A 19,209-nucleotide genomic window follows, 5' to 3' on the forward strand; every position below is an offset into this window, starting at 1 on the left:
AGACAGTAACACCAGTGAATGTGAGCACTGTTTCCATAGTGTCGCCAAATGTCGTGGAAATTTCCTCTCTTTACCAAATCATGGGAGCAAACCACAACACAAGTCAGAGTTAGTTATCAAAGTCCATCTTTAATTATATGAGCTCTATCATAACCCTGTGTCTCAGATCAATTCAGTGTCTATCAATGAATTCTCTGAGAGCCCCCCTACATTGCAACTGAGATCCTTTAATAGCAAAGAACACACATAGTCAGACAGCATAGACATAATAAATCGTTCAGCTTTGTCTCCTTACTAAAACCCAGAACCATAAACCAATCCTCCATATCAACAGGCATATATCAAATTGTCATTTAGATACAACCAATTCTAAATACAACCAATCCTGGACAAGCTCACGGGGAGCATAGATTGATTCCAGACACTGCCATCCTCCTCTCCCCGATGGGAAAAGTAGGGAGTGACTGGCACACAGACACAGTGGAGCAAAAGATATGTTTACACATGATGACACCTTGACCTCTCCCCTCTCTGCGATCCATGCAACTTAACCTTGGCTCCTGTTTAAATATGGTTGTATCTTGTTGTTATAGACCATCTGCTCCTGTTTAAATATGGTTGTATCTTGTTGTTACAGACCATCTACTCCTGTTTAAATATGGTTGTATCTTGTTGTTATAGACCATCTGCTCCTGTTTAAATATGGTTGTATCTTGTTGTTACAGACCATCTACTCCTGTTTAAATATGGTTGTATCTTGTTGTTACAGACCATCTACTCCTGTTTAAATATGGTTGTATCTTGTTGTTACAGACCATCTACTCCTGTTTAAATATGGTTGTATCTTGTTGTTATAGACCATCTGCTCCTGTTTAAATATGGTTGTATCTTGTTGTTACAGACCATCTACTCCTGTTTAAATATGGTTGTATCTTATTGTTACAGACCATCTACTCCTGTTTAAATATGGTTGTATCTTGTTGTTACAGACCATCTGCTCCTGTTTAAATATGGTTATATCTTGTTGTTACAGACCATCTGCTCCTGTTTAAATATGGTTGTATCTTGTTGTTACAGACCATCTGCTGGCTCTCTGGATTGTATTTTCAGATTATCACAGCATGTCAACTCTGAGTTTGTCCTGATAGGTGATCTGAATCAGGACTGGTTAACATCCAGCTCTGATCAACTCTAAATTCTATACAATACCTATAATCTCACTCAGATTGTCAACAGTAACGAGGTTGAACATAAAGTCTCCTCTGAAATCATCTTTGATTGATTTGATATTAACCAAAACTCCTCATCTTTTTAATGCTTCTGGTATTTATGCAAATGACATAAGTGATCACTGTGCTATTGCCTGTGTGAGAGATGGTCAAATTCCTAAACATCCTCCACGTGTCATTACCAAAAGAAACAGGAAGCTGTTTGATATTCCAGGTTTTTTACATGATGTATCCAGAATTAAATGGAATAGAATGGAATGAATCCCTGATGTTGAATTAGCCTTTTCTTACTTCCACAATGCTTTCCAGGATGTACGCAATAGGCCCCTTTAAATAAATTCAGGATGAAGGGCAGAGAGAATCCCTGGTTTACTGAGGAACGAACTACAATCATAAGGGAACTAAATGCTATGTGGGATAAAGCAAGAGGGTCTGGTTCAGCAGATGATTGGATGGCTTTTAAACGTCTGAAATATGGGTGTGGCTTTGATCTGAAAAGTGAAAGCAGACCACTACCTGAAATCTACTTCAGATCATTTAAATAATCACTCCACATTCTGACAAGTAGTGAAAGGTTTGGAGTGAAAAGAAGATTCACAGCTTCCCAAACTATTGTTGGTCGACACTCAGGAAGTAACTGAGAGAACCTCCATTCTGAAGGCCTTGAATCAGCATTTTATAGATGCAGGCAGTTTATTTCAAAAGGTCAAAAGGTAAAATGAATTTATTATGAATTGTGAATTTCTCCTTCACCAGGTTCTCCTTCTCATCCCTGACACCCCTGTGCACTCCTTTACCAGGTTCTCCTTCTCATCCCTGACACCCCTGTGCTCTCCTTCACCAGGTTCTCCTTCTCATCCCTGACACCCCTGTGCACTCCTTCACCAGGTTCTCCTTCTCATCCCTGACACCCCTGTGCTCTCCTTCACCAGGTTCTCCTTCTCATACCTGACACCCCTGTGCTCTCCTTCACCAGGTTCTCCTTCTCATACCTGACACCCCTGTGCTCTCCTTCACCAGGTTCTCCTTCTCATACCTGACACCCCTGTGCTCTCCTTCACCAGGTTCTCCTTCTCATACCTGACACCCCTGTGCTCTCCTTCACCAGGTTCTCCTTCTCATACCTGACACCCCTGTGCTCTCCTTCACCAGGTTCTCCTTCTCATCCCTGAAAGCCCTGTGCTCTCCTTCACCAGGTTCTCCTTCTCATCCCTGACACCCCTGTGCTCTCCTTCACCAGGTTCTCCTTCACCAGGTTCTCCTTCCCATCCTTCTGTTTCAGAAGTGTGTAAAGCCCTGAAATAAATTGATAGAACAGAATCCCCTGTCCCTGATGAACTAGACCCCTGCTTCCTACACCTGCTGCTGACATCATTGCTCCCCCATATATTTCTAAACTCACGCTTGACGTTCAGGAAATCCCCAAGTTATGGAAATCTGCTTTTGTACTGCCTCTCCTGAAAGGTGGAGATCCTTCGCTGCTTGACAACTATCGTCCCAAATCAAAACCGTCTGTTCTGTCAAAGGTCCTGGAGTCCTTAGTTAGTAGGTCCTGGAGTCCTTAGTTAGTAGGTCCTGGAGTCCTTAGTTAGTAGGTCCTGGAGTCCTTAGTTAGTAGGTCCTTAGTTAGTAGGTCCTGGAGTCCTTAGTTAGTAGGTCCTGGAGTCCTTAGTTAGTAGGTCCTGGAGTCCTTAGTTAGTAGGTCCTGGAGTCCTTAGTTAGTAGGTCCTGGAGTCCTGGAGACCTTAGTTAGTAGGTCCTGGAGTCCTGGAGTCCTTAGTTAGTAGGTCCTGGAGTCCTGGAGTCCTTAGTTAGTAGGTCCTGGAGTCCTGGAGACCTTAGTTAGTAGGTCCTGGAGTCCTGGAGTCCTTAGTTAGTAGGTCCTGGAGTCCTTAGTTAGTAGGTCCTGGAGTCCTGGAGACCTTAGTTAGTAGGTCCTGGAGTCCTGGAGTCCTTAGTTAGTAGGCAGCTGAAGGCCTCAGAGAAAACAACTTCTTTAATGGAAAGCAGTCAGGCTTTAGGTCTGGACACAGCACTGTTTCAGCAACATGGAGGGTTTTACATGGATGCAGTCAGGCTTTAGGTCTGGACACAGCACTGTTTCAGCTACATGGAGGGTTTTACATGGATGCAGTCAGGCTTTAGGTCTGGACACAGCACTGTTTCAGCTACATGGAGGGTTTTACATGGATGCAGTCAGGCTTTAGGTCTGGACACAGCACTGTTTCAGCTACATGGAGGGTTTTACATGGATGCAGTCAGGCTTTAGGTCTGGACACAGCACTGTTTCAGCAACATGGAGGGTTTTACATGGATGCAGTCAGGCTTTAGGTCTGGACACAGCACTGTTTCAGCTACATGGAGGGTTTTACATGGATGCAGTCAGGCTTTAGGTCTGGACACAGCACTGTTTCAGCTACATGGAGGGTTTTACATGGATGCAGTCAGGCTTTAGGTCTGGACACAGCACTGTTTCAGCTACATGGAGGGTTTTACATGGATGCAGTCAGGCTTTAGGTCTGGACACAGCACTGTTTCAGCTACATGGAGGGTTTTACATGGATGCAGTCAGACTTTAGGTCTGGACACAGCACTGTTTCAGCAACATGGAGGGTTTTACATGGATGCAGTCAGGCTTTAGGTCTGGACACAGCACTGTTTCAGCAACATGGAGGGTTTTACATGGATGCAGTCAGGCTTTAGGTCTGGACACAGCACTGTTTCAGCTACATGGAGGGTTTTACATGGATGCAGTCAGGCTTTAGGTCTGGACACAGCACTGTTTCAGCTACATGGAGGGTTTTACATGGATGCAGTCAGGCTTTAGGTCTGGACACAGCACTGTTTCAGCTACATGGAGGGTTTTACATGGATGCAGTCAGGCTTTAGGTCTGGACACAGCACTGTTTCAGCAACATGGAGGGTTTTACATGGATGCAGTCAGGCTTTAGGTCTGGCCACAGCACTGTTTCAGCAACATGGAGGGTTTTACATGGATGCAGTCAGGCTTTAGGTCTGGACACAGCACTGTTTCAGCAACATGGAGGGTTTTACATGGATGCAGTCAGACTTTAGGTCTGGACACAGCACTGTTTCAGCAACATGGAGGGTTTTACATGGATGCAGTCAGGCTTTAGGTCTGGACACAGCACTGTTTCAGCAACATGGAGGGTTTTACATGGATGCAGTCAGGCTTTAGGTCTGGACACAGCACTGTTTCAGCTACATGGAGGGTTTTACATGGATGCAGTCAGGCTTTAGGTCTGGACACAGCACTGTTTCAGCTACATGGAGGGTTTTACATGGATGCAGTCAGGCTTTAGGTCTGGACACAGCACTGTTTCAGCAACATGGAGGGTTTTACATGGATGCAGTCAGGCTTTAGGTCTGGACACAGCACTGTTTCAGCAACATGGAGGGTTTTACATGGATGCAGTCAGGCTTTAGGTCTGGACACAGCACTGTTTCAGCAACATGGAGGGTTTTACATGGATGCAGTCAGGCTTTAGGTCTGGACACAGCACTGTTTCAGCTACATGGAGGGTTTTACATGGATGCAGTCAGGCTTTAGGTCTGGACACAGCACTGTTTCAGCTACATGGAGGGTTTTACATGGATGCAGTCAGGCTTTAGGTCTGGACACAGCACTGTTTCAGCAACATGGAGGGTTTTACATGGATGCAGTCAGGCTTTAGGTCTGGACACAGCACTGTTTCAGCAACATGGAGGGTTTTACATGGATGCAGTCAGGCTTTAGGTCTGGACACAGCACTGTTTCAGCTACATGGAGGGTTTTACATGGATGCAGTCAGGCTTTAGGTCTGGACACAGCACTGTTTCAGCAACATGGACGGTTTTACATGACATCCACTGTGCTCTTGACAAGAAGTGTGTCTGTCTTTATTGATTTGTCAAAGGCTTTTGACACTGTGGACCATGCTGTGTTAGTGTAAAGGTTAAAATGTTGTGTAATTACAGGTCATGATCTAGATTGGTTAATAAATGTCTCTGGAGGCCAGGAAGGAGCTGGTAGGATGTACATTACTGGCATCAGGCTTGTTGTTCTCTGGAGGCCAGGAAGGAGCTGGTAGGATGTACATTACTGGCATCAGGCTTGTTGTTCTCTGGAGGCCAGGAAGGAGCTGGTATGATGTACATTACTGGCATCAGGCTTGTTTTTCTCTGGAGGCCAGGAAGGAGCTGGTACGATGTAGGCTGAAACACTGGTATACACTGATTTATAAGGCCATATTGTAGGCTTAAACACTGGTATACACTGATTTATAAGGTCACATTGTAGGTTTAAACACTGGTATACACTGATTTATATTGGGTAAAATGCCATAGTTATTTTTTAGTCAGGCCAGTAAATAAATATAAATTACGGTCCCATTCTGATTTGCTTCTAACAGAACCAAGAAGTAGAACAGGTCCTGGTGGAAATAGTTTTAGTTACTAAGCAACGTGGTTCTGGAATTCTCTCCTGAACATTTTAAAATGTGATGATCTAGTTTCGTTGGTGGAGTTTAAACACCTGATCGATGTATATATATATATATATCATAGAAGAGTGTTATTGTTTTTAGACCAGCTGTTTTTAGTCAAGATGTTTGTGTTTTTAATGTAATATGTAATTGGTGTACTGTATGTGTGTTTATAGTGTTGTTTAATGTTGTGTTAAATAAAGGTAAAATAAAAACTATAATAAAAAAATCAATACAGATACTGTAGTAGAACCATAGTAAAGACCAGTATGGACTATCAATACAGGTACTGTATGTAGAACCATAGTAAAGACCAGTATGGACTATCAATACAGATACTGTAGTAGAACCATAGTAAAGACCAGTATGGACTCTCAATACAGATACTGTATGTAGAACCATAGTAAAGACCAGTATGGACTATCAATACAAAGTGACCATTTAGAATGAGGCCCAGTTCAATGAGAGGAAGTCTTAACAGAACTGGGGGATGACAGACAGGAAGTGGGGGGGTGGAGATCTAATATATTGTTGTGCCAAACACTAAAGCATGATATTGTAATAAATCTACACCCTATTCCCTACGTAGAACACTACTTTAGACCTGGTCAGAAGCACCGTAGTGCACTACGTAGGGAATAGGGAACCATTTGGAACAGAGACAGTAATTCCCCTGAACATCTTCCTCTTCCTCATCTGGTTTCTTGAACAGCCCTTCACTCCTCTTCCTCCCCTCCTCCCTTTTCATTCTATTCTATCAGCCACACCACTAGCTCACCTCCACACAATACATTTACAAGTTAAAGACACACCTTGGAATAAATAACAAAGGAAAACTATTACTAGATGAAGTTGAGTGTTTTTTATTATTTCCCATCACCATAAATCATATTTAATCACTGAACAGTAGCAGACCTAACTTCATCTGTTCCTGACTCTGGATAGTGGATTAAAAAGACCATCAATCTCCAATGATATTAAAGTACTATTCTGAACATTACTGAAATACTGAGTGGCAAGTCAAGATATCTGCTGGTTTTATTGTTTGGTCAACAGCACCACCTGCTGGACAGGTTTAATGTTGCTGGACTGAGCCAATTGGGAGGATGAAAGATGAAACACTTATAGGGCCGGTTTCCTGGACATCTACATTGAACATACTGTTTAGTCCAGGACTAGGATTCATCTGTGTCTGGGAAACCAGACCATATAGTTTAGTAGAAAGTAAGTGATACCAGCTTGCAGTGGGCTGACTAGTCCTGAATTGTCCTTTAGTTCCTGGACCATTTTCCATGCAGCTCCAGGTGACAGAGAACACATCAATTAGGACCGAGCCAACAAGCTGATCAATGATACTGAGGAGAATTACATAGAGACAGAGAACCAACTGAGAAAACATATCAATGGTTCTGAATGACAACCAATATACATCAACACCAGACATCATGATTCATGGAAATGTACAAGATTAAAACATTGAATTGAATTTTAATTAATAACAAATCAGTTTACAGTTTAACCAGCTCAGCTATAGACTACACCAGCATGACTAGTATATATGTGGACCCTACTACAGTTTAACCAGCTCAGCTATAGACTACACCAGCATGACTAGTATCTATGTGGACCCTACTTCAGTTTAACCAGCTCAGCTATAGACTACACCAGCATGACTAGTATCTATGTGGACCCTACTACAGTTTAACCAGCTCAGCTATAGACTACACCAGCATGACTAGTATCTATGTGGACCCTACTACAGTTTAACCAGCTCAGCTATAGACTACACCAGCATGACTAGTATCTATGTGGACCCTACTACAGTTTAACCAGCTCAGCTATAGACTACACCAGCATGACTAGTATCTATGTGGAACCTACTACAGTTTAACCAGCTCAGCTATAGACTACACCAGCATGACTAGTATCTATGTGGACCCTACTACAGTTTAACCAGCTCAGCTATAGACTACACCAGCATGACTAGTATCTATGTGGACCCTACTACAGTTTAACCAGCTCAGCTATAGACTACACCAGCATGACTAGTATCTATGTGGACCCTACTACAGTTTAACCAGCTCAGCTATAGACTACACCAGCATGACTAGTATCTATGTGGATCCTACTACAGTTTAACCAGCTCAGCTATAGACTACACCAGCATGACTAGTATCTATGTGGACCCTACTACAGTTTAACCAGCTCAGCTATAGACTACACCAGCATGACTAGTATCTATGTGGACCCTACTACAGTTTAACCAGCTCAGCTATAGACTTCACCAACATGACTAGTATCTATGTGGACCCTACTACAGTTTAACCAGCTCAGCTATAGACTACACCAGCATGACTAGTATCTATGTTGACCCTACTACAGTTTAACCAGCTCAGCTATAGACTACACCAGCATGACTAGTATCTATGTGGACCCTACTACAGTTTAACCAGCTCAGCTATAGACTACACCAGCATGACTAGTATCTATGTGGACCCTACTACAGTTTAACCAGCTCAGCTATAGACTACACCAGCATGACTAGTATCTATGTGGACCCTACTACAGTTTAACCAGCTCAGCTATAGACTACACCAGCATGACTAGTATCTATGTGGACCCTACTACAGTTTAACCAGCTCAGCAGAACCAGAGAGACCAAACCCAGGATAGAGGGGCTGAGTGAATGTGGTCTGGACTCTGTGGAGGAGGGTCATTGTGTCAGAGACACTGTAGAAGGACAGAGTACCTGCCTTGTGATCCAGGTACACTCCTACTCTGGAGGACTGAGGGCCTGAGACTTTAGTCTCAACATTATTGTGTCTGAAACAATAACCATCACTATAGCACTGTAAACTCCAGGACTTGTTATTGTATCCAAATCCACCATCATTACCTCTCTCTGTTCTGCTGATGTCTTTATATGAGACTGATGTATCAACAACACCACCAGTCCTCTCCACCTCCCAGTAACAGCGTCCAGACAGACCCTCTCTACACAGAACCTGGTACCAGTTGGTGAATCTGTCTGGATGGACAGGATATGGTTGGAATTTGCGTGTATCGGTCACCTTTCTGTTCCCTTCAGACAGAGAGAGGTGTCTGTGTGCTGTGTTTGGGTCCAGTGTGAGCTGACAGGAATCTGGGAGAAGAGCAGAGACCAATGAGGGGAGTCAGAACAATAAGTTAAGTCAGATACTGTATCTACCCTGTCTTTGATTAGAGCACAGCAGAGATCAAATCAGAGAAATATGAGGAGTCAGATACCCAGTCTTTGATTAGATCTACTATTGCTATATATTTCTAGAGGGATTGTTAGGAGTGTCAGTAAAAAGAGACTGTTAGTTACTTCACAATAAAGAGACTCACATTGTAACAACTGTTCTCTGGTCTTGGGCTCTGGAGGCAGTACAACATCCACTATATTCACTACAGACACACAAACACATTGACAGAGAGAGGGAATGTTATCATCAGACCATATTCCACATGTATATGGCTAGTAGGGAACTTTCAATGGTCTAAAGTTGATGTTCTTATTGTTTTCAACACACCTGTAGTGGAGATCTTGGTCCATTCTCCTTTAAGGAAGTCTTCTAGTTTCTCTCTCAGTTCAGACACAGTCTTACTCACATCTCCAAAGTACTGAAGAGGACGGACAACGATGCTGGGTAAGTCTGAAGATACACTGATACTGGAGAGAGACTGATACCTCTGGAGAGAGAGAGAGAGAGAGAGACTGATAACTCTGGAGAGAGAGAGAGAGAGAGAGAGAGAGACTGATAACTCTGGAGAGAGAGAGGGAGAGAGAGAGAGAGACTGATAACTCTGGAGAGAGAGAGAGAGAGACTGATAACTCTGGAGAGAGAGAGAGAGAGAGAGACTGATACCTCTGGAGAGAGAGAGAGAGAGAGAGAGAGAGAGAGACTGATAACTCTGGAGAGAGAGAGAGAGAGACTGATACCTCTGGAGAGAGAGAGAGAGAGACTGATAACTCTGGAGAGAGAGAGAGAGAGAGACTGATAACTCTGGAGAGAGAGAGAGAGACTGATACCTCTGGAGAGAGAGAGAGAGAGAGAGAGACTGATAACTCTGGAAAGAGAGAGAGAGAGACTGATACCTCTGGAGAGAGAGAGAGAGAGAGAGAGAGAGAGAGAGAGAGACTGATACCTCTGGAGAGAGAGAGAGAGAGACAGGGACAGAGAGAGGGAAAGACAGGGACAGAGAGAGGGAGAGACAGAGACAGAGAGAGGGAGAGACAGGGACAGAGAGAGGGAGAGACAGGGACAGAGAGAGGGAGAGACCGACAGAGAGAGGGAGAGACCGACAGAGAGAGGGAGAGACCGACAGAGAGAGGGAGAGACAGGGACGGAGAGAGGGAGAGACAGGGACGGAGAGAGGGAGAGACAGGGACGGAGAGAGGAAGAGAGTGACAGAGAGAGGGAAAGACAGGGACAGAGAGAGGGAGAGACCGACAGAGAGAGGGAGAGACAGGGACAGAGAGAGGGAGAGACAGGGACAGAGAGAGGGAGAGACAGGGAAAGAGAGAGGAAGAGACAGAGAGAGGGATAGACAGGGACAGAGAGAGGGAGAGACAGAGAGAGACAGAGAGAGAGACAGAGAGAGAGACAGAGAGACCGACAGAGAGAGACCGACAGAGAGAGGGAGAGAAAGGGACGGAGAGAGGGACAGACAGAGAGTGGGAGAGACCGACAGAGAGAGGGAGAGACCGACATAGAGAGGGAGAGACAGGGAGAGACAGGGACAGAGAGAGGGAGAGACAGAGAGAGAGAGAGACAGGGACAGAGAGAGGGAGAGACAGAGAGAGGGAGAGACAGAGAGAGGGAGAGACAGGGACAGAGAGAGGGAGAGACAGAGACAGAGAGAGGGAGAGACAGAGAGAGGGAGAGACAGAGAGAGGGAGAGACAGAGACAGAGAGAGAGAGGGTCAGACAGAGAGAGAGAGGGTCGGACAGAGAGAGAGAGGGTCGGACAGAGAGAGAGAGGGTCGGACAGAGAGAGAGAGGGTCGGACAGAGAGAGAGAGGGTCGGACAGAGAGAGAGAGGGTCGGACAGAGAGAGAGAGGGTCGGACAGAGAGAGAGAGGGTCGGACAGAGAGAGAGAGGGTCGGACAGAGAGAGAGGGAGAGACAGAGACAGAGAGAGAGATGTAGGAATTTGGAAAACTTACTTTGATAATCTATACAAAAACATCCCACAAAAAGACTTAAACCAGAACCAATTAGAAATGAAAGAAAAATTGAACATCCTGGAATCAGTCATTAAAAACAACCAAAATCCATTAGATTACCCAATAACCCAACAAGAACTAAATGAAAAGCTAAAATCTATTAAATCAAAAAAGGCTTGTGGTGTAGACAACATCAGAAATGAAATGCTGAAAAACAGCACACCTGAGTTGCAAAATGCTGTGCTTAAATTGTTCAACATGGTTTTAACTTCTGGCTGCTTCCCTGATGTCTGGAACCAGGGGCTCATCTCCCCTATCCACAAAAGTGGAGACAAATCAGACCCCAATAATTACAGGGGAATTTGCGTCAACAGTAACTTGGGAAAGATTTTCTGTAGCATTTTGAATTCAAGAATTCAAACCTTTCTTCAAGAAAAAAATGTAATAAGTAAATGTCAAATTGGCTTTCTCCCTAACCATCGCACTACTGACCATATATACACCTTACACACACTAATTAATAAACACGTCCACCAAAAAAAAGAGGGCAAAATCTTTGCTTGCTTTATTGACTTTAAAAAAGCATTTGATTCGATTTGGCACGAAGGGCTATTCTACAAAATTCTACAAAGTGGGCTTGGTGGTAAGGTGTATGACTTAATAAAATGTATGTACACAGAAAATAAGTGTGCAATAAAAATCAAAAACCAAAGAACAGAATTTTTTTCACAATGTCGAGGTGTGAGACAAGGCTGCAATTTGAGTCCAAATCTTTTCAACATTTATATCAATGAATTAGCAGACATGTTGGACCAATCTCCAGCCCCAGGACTCACACTATTTGACACAGAGGTGAAATACCTGCTATATGCTGATGACTTGGTACTTCTATCACCAACCAAAGAAGGTCTTCAACAAAACATTAATATTCTGGAGCAATATTGCCATAATTGGGCCCTGGCAGTAAATTTCCAAAAAACTAAAATCATGATTTTCCAAAAAAAAACCAGATGTCAGAAACAAAAATGTAAATTCACCCTGAACAACACCTTAATTGAACACACAAAAAATTACACCTACCTTGGTCTGACCATATCTGCATCGGGAAACTTTAATATGGCAGTGAAGGCACTCAAAGAAAAAGCCCGCAGAGCAATGTATGCAATAAAAATGAAATTATTCAAAATCAACATCCCAATTAGAATTTGGACTAAAATATTTGACAGTGTAATCCTACCAATAGCACTTTATGGAAGTGAGGTTTGGGGGCCACTCAATAAACTGGATTTTAAAATGTGGGACAAACATCCAATTGAAACCCTACATGCAGAATTCTGTCGGAAAATTCTACAAGTCCAGAGAAATACACCAACTAATGCATGTAGGGCAGAATTGGGCCGTTTTCCAGTAATAATGAAAATACAGAAAAGATCATTAAAATTTTGGCTACATCTAAATTCAAGTCCAAATTCGAGTCTGCAATTTAAAGCACTTCAAGCCCAAGAGCTGAGCCCAGAAACGAGCCCTCTCAGTCAGCTGGTGTTGGACCTCACCAATCAAGCTGACACCAGCACTGCTTCAAAAGAAAGAATTCCAATAAACAAAATCATGAACCAATCAAAGGAATCATACTTACAATACTGGAAAAACGAAACAAAATCCCAAAGCCGACTAAATTGCTATCTGACCCTAAACAGAGAATATGAATTGGCTGATTATCTCTACTCTGTCAGAGATACGAAGCAGAGACAGATCCTTACCAGGTACAGGCTGAGTGACCACCGATTGGCAATAGAAACCGGCAGACATAAAAAGACATGGCTACCCAAAGAGGAGCGTGTATGTGGTCACTGCATGACAGGGGAGGTAGAGACAGAGATGCACTTTCTCCTTTACTGTGATAAATATTCCTCACAAAGAGATTCATTATTCACAGAAATGACTACATATATTCCACATTTTTACAAATTGAACCCAGAGGAAAAACTAAGAATACTCATGGGCGAAGGAGCAATGGCTCCTCTTGCAGCCAAATATGTATTTTCCTGCCATAGCCTGAGGGACACTGAATAATAACATCTGCATAGTAAACAGTAACTTACTTATTATTACTATTATTGTTATTACTATAATTATTAATGTTTACTGTAGACTGTTACCATTTTATTGTATTTATTTTTGTATTATTATTTACTACCATTTTATATTATTATTTGCTATCATTTACAATTTTGTTACAATGTATATTGTATACATTGTTGCTTTGGCAATATTGACACAATGTTTTTCATGCCAATAAAGCAGCTTGAATTTGAATTTGAGAGAGAGAGAGAGAGAGGGACAGAGAGAGAGGGACGGACAGAGATAGAGAGGGACGGACAGATAGAGAGAGAGGGACGGACAGAGAGAGAGGGACGGACAGAGAGAGAGAGGGACGGACAACGGGAGAGAGAGACGCTAAGAGAGAGAGAGGGACAGATAGAGAGATAGAGAGAGAGGGGGACAGAGAGATAGGGACTGACAGAGGGAGAGAGAGAGACGGACAGAGAGAGAGACGGTCAAAGAGAGAGGGACGGACAGAGAGAGAGAGAGGGACGGACAGAAAGAGAGAAAGGGACGGACAGAGAGAGATAGAGGGACAGAAAGAGAGAGGGATAAACGGAGAGAGAGACTGATAACTCTGGAGAGAGAGAGAGGGACAGAGAGAGAGAGAGAGAGAGAGAGAGAGAGAGAGAGATGGATAACTCTGGAGAGAGAGAGAGAGAGAGAGACTGTAATCTCTGGAGAGAGAGAGAGAGAGAGAGAGACTGATAACTCTGGAGAGAGAGAGAGACTGATAACTCTGGAGAGAGAGAGAGGGATGGACAGAGAGAGAGGGACAAACGTAGACAGAGAGAGAGAGGGACGGTCGGACAGAGAGAGAGAGGGACGGACAGAGAGAGAGAGGGACAGACAGAGAGAGAGAGACGGACAGAGAGAGAGGAATGGACAGAGAGAGAGACGGACAGAGAGAGCGGGACGGACAGAGAGAGAGAGGGGCAGACAGAGAGAGAGAGTTGAATGGACAGAGACAGAGACGGACAGAGAGAGAGAGACGGACAGAGAGAGGGACGGACAGAGAGAGAGAGGGACAGACAGAGAGAGAGACTGAAGGACAGAGAGCGAGAGAGAGAGAGAGAGGGACGGACAGAGAGATAGACAGGAATGGACGGAGAGAGATATGGGGACGGACAGAGAGAGAGAAGGACGGACAGAGAGAGAGAGGGACGGACAGAGAGAGAGAGGGACGGACAGAGAGAGAGACGGATGGACAGAGAGAGAGACGGACGGACAGAGAGAGAGAGAGTGACGGACAGAGAGAGAGAGGGACAGAGAGGGAGAGGGGGACAGAGAGAGAGAGGGACGGACAGAGAGAGAGAGAGTGACGGACAGAGAGAGAGAGAGAGGGACGGACAGAGAGAGAGAGGGACGGACAGAGAGAGAGAGAGGGAGAGAGAGCGAGGGACGGACAGAGAGAGAGAGAGTGATGCACAGAGAGATAGGGACAAACGTAGACAGAGAGAGAGAAGGATGGTCGGACAGAGTGAGAGAGGGACGGACAGAGAGAGAGAGGGACGGACAGAGAGAGAGAGAGAGACGGACAGAGAGAGAGAGAGGAATGGACAGAGAGAGAGAGGGACGCACAGAGAGAGAGAGAGGGACGGACAGAGAGAGAGAGGGACGGACAGAGAGAGAGAGAGAGGGACGGACAGAGAGAGAAAGAGAGAGAGGGATGGACAGAGAGCGAAAGATAGAGAGGGACGGACAGAGAGAGAGAGGGACGGACAGAGAGAGAGAGAGGAATGGACTGAGAGAGAGATGGCGAGAGAGAGAGGGACGGACAGAGGGATGGACGGACAGAGAGAGAGAGGGACGGACAGAGAGAGAGAGGGGCAGACAGAGAGCGAGAGAGAGATGGACAGAGAGAGAGACGGACAAAGAGAGAGGGACGGACAGAGAGAGAGAGAGAGAGAGATGGATAACTCTGGAGAGAGAGAGAGAGAGAGAGACTGTAAACTCTGGAGAGAGAGAGAGAGAGAGAGACTGATAACTCTGGAGAGAGAGAGAGACTGATAACTCTGGAGAGAGAGAGAGGGATGGACAGAGAGAGAGGGACAAACGTAGACAGAGAGAGAGAGGGACGGTCGGACAGAGAGAGAGAGGGACGGACAGAGAGAGAGAGGGACAGACAGAGAGAGAGAGACGGACAGAGAGAGAGGAATGGACAGAGAGAGAGACGGACAGAGAGAGAGGGACGGACAGAGAGAGAGAGGGGCAGACAGAGAGAGAGAGTTGAATGGACAGAGACAGAGACGGACAGAGAGAGAGGGACGGACAGAGAGAGGGACGGACAGAGAGAGAGAGGGACAGACAGAGAGAGAGACTGAAGGACAGAGAGAGAGAGAGAGAGAGAGAGAGGGACGGACAGAGAGATAGAGAGGAATGGACGGAGAGAGATATGGGGACGGACAGAGAGAGAGAAGGACGGACAGAGAGAGAGAGGGACGGACAGAGAGAGAGAGGGACGGACAGAGAGAGAGACGGACGGACAGAGAGAGAGAGGGACGGACAGAGAGAGAGAGAGTGACGGACAGAGAGAGAGAGAGAGGGACAGAGAGGGAGAGGGGGACAGAGAGAGAGAGGGACGGACAGAGAGAGAGAGAGTGACGGACAGAGAGAGAGAGAGAGAGGGACGGACAGAGAGAGAGAGAGTGACGCACAGAGAGATAGGGACAAACGTAGACAGAGAGAGAGAGGGACGGTCGGACAGAGTGAGAGAGGGACGGACAGAGAGAGAGAGGGACGGACAGAGAGAGAGAGAGAGACGGACAGAGAGAGAGAGAGGAATGGACAGAGAGAGAGAGGGACGCACAGAGAGAGAGAGAGGGACGGACAGAGAGAGAGAGGGACGGACAGAGAGAGAGAGAGAGGGACGGACAGAGAGAGAAAGAGAGAGAGGGATGGACAGAGAGCGAAAGATAGAGAGGGACGGACAGAGAGAGAGAGGGACGGACAGAGAGAGAGAGAGGAATGGACTGAGAGAGAGATGGCGAGAGAGAGAGGGACGGACAGAGGGATGGACGGACAGAGAGAGAGAGGGACGGACAGAGAGAGAGGGGCAGACAGAGAGCGAGAGAGAGATGGACGGACAGAGAGAGAGAGAGGGACGGACAGAGAGAGAGAGAGGGACGGAAAGAGAGAGGGATAAACGGAGAGAGAGACTGATAACTCTGGAGAGAAAGAGAGGAACAGAGAGAGAGAGAGAGAGAGAGAGAGAGAGAGAGAGAGATGGATAACTCTGGAGAGAGAGACAGAGAGGGAGAGAGAGACTGATAACTCTGGAGAGAGAGAGAGAGAGAGAGAGAGACTGTAAACTCTGGAGAGAGAGAGAGAGAGAGACTGATACCTCTGGAGAGAGAGGGAGGGTCGGACAGAGAGAGAGAGAGAGGGACGGACAGAGAGAGAGAGAGAGAGAGGGACGGACAGAGAGAGAGAGGGACGGACAGAGAGAGAGATAGAGAGAGCGAGAGAGAGACAGGGAAAGGGAGAGACGGACAGAGAGAGAGAGGGACAGACAGAGAGAGAGAGAGGGACGGACAGGGACAAAGAGAGGGAGAGACAGGGACAGAGAGAGGTACGGACAGAGATCGAGACAGAGAGACAGACAGAGAGAGAGAGACAGGGACAGAGAGACAGACAGGACAACATAATGATTGAGAACACATGAAGTTAATTTCACAGCTTAGTTACCTGGAGGAAATGGATGTGATCCTCTGTGTGTGAGAGCTGCTCCAGCTCAGTGCTTCTCTTCCTCAGCTCAGCTATCTCCTGCTTCAGTTGCTCCAGGAGTCCTTCAGCTTGACTCACTTGAGCCTTCTCTTGGGCTTTGATCAGCTCCTTCACCTCAGAGCTCCTTCTCTCAATGGAGCGGATCAGCTCAGTAAAGATCTGATCACTGTCCTCCACTGCTGACTGTGCAGAGCGCTGGAGAGAGAGAGAGAGAGAGAGAGAGAGAGAGAGAGAGAGAGAGAGAGAGAGAGAGAGAGAGAGAGAGAGAGAGAGAGAGAAAGAGAGAGAGAGAGAGAGAGAGAGAGAGAGAGAGAGAGAGAGAGAGAGAGAGAGAGAGAGAGAGAGAGAGAGAGAGAGAGAGAGAGAGAGAGAGAGAGAAAGAGAGAGAGAGAGAGAGAGAGAGAGAGAGAGAGAGAGAGAGAGAGAGAGAGAGAGAGAGAGAGAGAGAGAGAGAGAGAGTCTCAATTTGGTGTTTGTCTCTCTTACGTCTGGGCTTCACAAGAGAAGGTCCCGATTGGCTTGTGGGGTATCTTTCATTTATTTGGCGTGAGCTAAGGCCAAACAGTAGCCTGTGTAAAGTTGGTAATAAACCGTCAATTCGTAACTCAATCCTCTGTCTGGACAATTGTTCCTTTATGATCTAGTCAGGTCATTACACTACATTAAATACAACGTTAACTAGATATCATCGCCACATAACTTATGTCGAATTTAAAAGGTGAGTCTCACAGTAAGATGCCAGACACACCAGACAGGACATGAGGGCTTTCTGCTTTCTGGCCCCAGTGCAGACATCACACACCACATCTCCAGGTCCAGCATAGCACAGAGCAGGAGGGGGAGCAGCCTGGAGTCCTCTCTTCCTCAGTTTCTCCACCAGCTCAGCTAACATGTTATTCTTCCTCAGATTAGGCCTTGGAGTGAAGGTCTCTCTGCACTGAGGACAGCTAAAGACCCCTTTCAGATAATCCTGATCCCAGCAGCCCTCAATACAGCTCCTACAGTAACTGTGTCCACAGGGAATAGTGACTGGCTCCTTCAGTAGATCCAGACAGACAGAACAACAGAACTGGTCCTGGTCCAGCAGAACTCCCTGTTGAGCCATTTGGACGGTTGTTCACTCTCACACAGACAGACGACACAGAGACTCAGATCAATTGTGTTTCCTCAGAAAATAGTTTGTGCGAGGGGGAGGGACTTCCTGGTTCTGCCAGAGGGGAGGGGTTAGAGGGAGGGAGGGGTTAGAGAGAGGGAGGGTGAGAACGAGAGAAGGAGGAGTGCAGAGAGGGAGAAGTCTACTGAATACTGTATGTAGGGGTTAGAGGGAGGGAGGGGTTAGAGAGAGGGAGGGTGTGGAGGGAGGGGTTAGAGAGAGGGAGGGGTTAGAGGGAGGGAGGGGTTAGAGAGAGGGAGGGGTTAGAGAGAGGGAGGGGTTGGAGGGAGGGGTTAGAGAGAGGGAGGAGTTAGAGGGAGGGAGGGGTTAGAGAGAGGGAGGGGTTAGAGGGAGGGAGGGGTTAGAGGGAGGGAGGGGTTAGAGAGAGGGAGGGGTTGGAGGGAGGGAGGGGTTAGAGAGAGTGAGGGATTAGAGAGAGGGAGGGGTTAGAGGGAGGGAGGGGTTAGAGGGAGAAGTTGGAGGGGTTGGAGGGAGGGGTTAAAGGGAAAGAACGATAGAAGGAGGAGTGCAGAGAGGTAGAAGTCTACCGAATACTGTATGTTGGGGTTAGAGAGAGGGAGGGGTTAGAGAGAGGGAGGGGTTAGAGGGAGGGATGGGTTGGAGGGAGGGGTTAGAGAGAGGGAGGGGTTAAAGGGAGAGAACGAGAGAAGGAGGAGTGCAGAGAGGTAGAAGTCTACTGAATACTGTATGTAGGGGTTAGAGGGAGGGAGGGGTTAGAGGGAGGGAGGGGTTAGAGAGAGGGAGGGGTTAGAGAAAGGGAGGGGTTAGAGAGAGGGAGGGGTTAAAGGGAGAGAACGAGAGAAGGAGGAGTGCAGAGAGGTAGAAGTCTACTGAATACTGTATGTAGGGGTTAGAGGGAGGGAGGGGTTAGAGGGAGGGAGGGAGGGGTTAGTAGTGGAGTGTAGTGAGGTAGAAGTCTACTGAATACTGTATGTATTGACTGATCATTGAGAATGAGGTAATACTTTACATTACCGTGTGGTTATTACTGACAGGTCTAGGATCAGGGTTAGAGGTACTACATTCAGCAGTAACCCTAGACATACAGTATCTAGGACTATAAAGAGAAGATGTTTTAGAGTTCTTTGTGTCTCTTCTTAGTCATACAGATCCCCCACATCTTATAGGTGGACAGGGTTATGAACATATACAATACATTATTTCTGAAACCAGATGAAATTAAACTGTCTTTCAGCAATAAATGCTTCTCTAATAATCCTAACCATGGCTGGGTGTCTTCAGAGACTGAGAGGTAGAGAGACACACTGTCAAGGTGACAGGTATCCTAGTGGTTTAGAGACT

General features: G+C 46.0%; 2 protein-coding genes across 2 annotated transcripts in view; both read right to left on the minus strand.

Annotated features, from left to right (window-relative positions):
* Positions 1-19,209, minus strand: part of LOC110515486 (E3 ubiquitin/ISG15 ligase TRIM25-like) — a 174,395-nt gene that overhangs the window by 144,901 nt on the left and 10,285 nt on the right. The window lies entirely within an intron of this gene.
* On the minus strand, positions 8,234-17,625 carry LOC118947077 (stonustoxin subunit beta-like). Its single transcript, XM_036972151.1, has 2 exons — positions 17,532-17,625; positions 8,234-8,849 (listed from the first exon to the last, which is right to left on the minus strand). The coding sequence occupies exons 1-2, from the start codon at positions 17,623-17,625 to the stop codon at positions 8,338-8,340; spliced, it is 606 nt and encodes a 201-aa protein (XP_036828046.1). The 3' UTR covers positions 8,234-8,337.

This window comes from Oncorhynchus mykiss, unplaced genomic scaffold (genome assembly GCF_013265735.2).
Source record: "Oncorhynchus mykiss isolate Arlee unplaced genomic scaffold, USDA_OmykA_1.1 un_scaffold_121, whole genome shotgun sequence".
Taxonomy (NCBI): Eukaryota; Metazoa; Chordata; class Actinopteri; order Salmoniformes; family Salmonidae; genus Oncorhynchus; species Oncorhynchus mykiss.

Bases quoted from the DNA above. Each gene is read 5' to 3' on its own strand.
- LOC118947077 (XM_036972151.1), bottom strand. From the start codon at position 17,625: ATGTTAGCTGAGCTGGTGGAGAAACTGAGGAAGAGAGGACTCCAGGCT. The intron at 8,850-17,531 runs GTGATGTCTGCA...TCCCAGATTCCT, and splicing joins TGGACCTGGAGATGTGGTGT to GTCAGCTCACACTGGACCCA.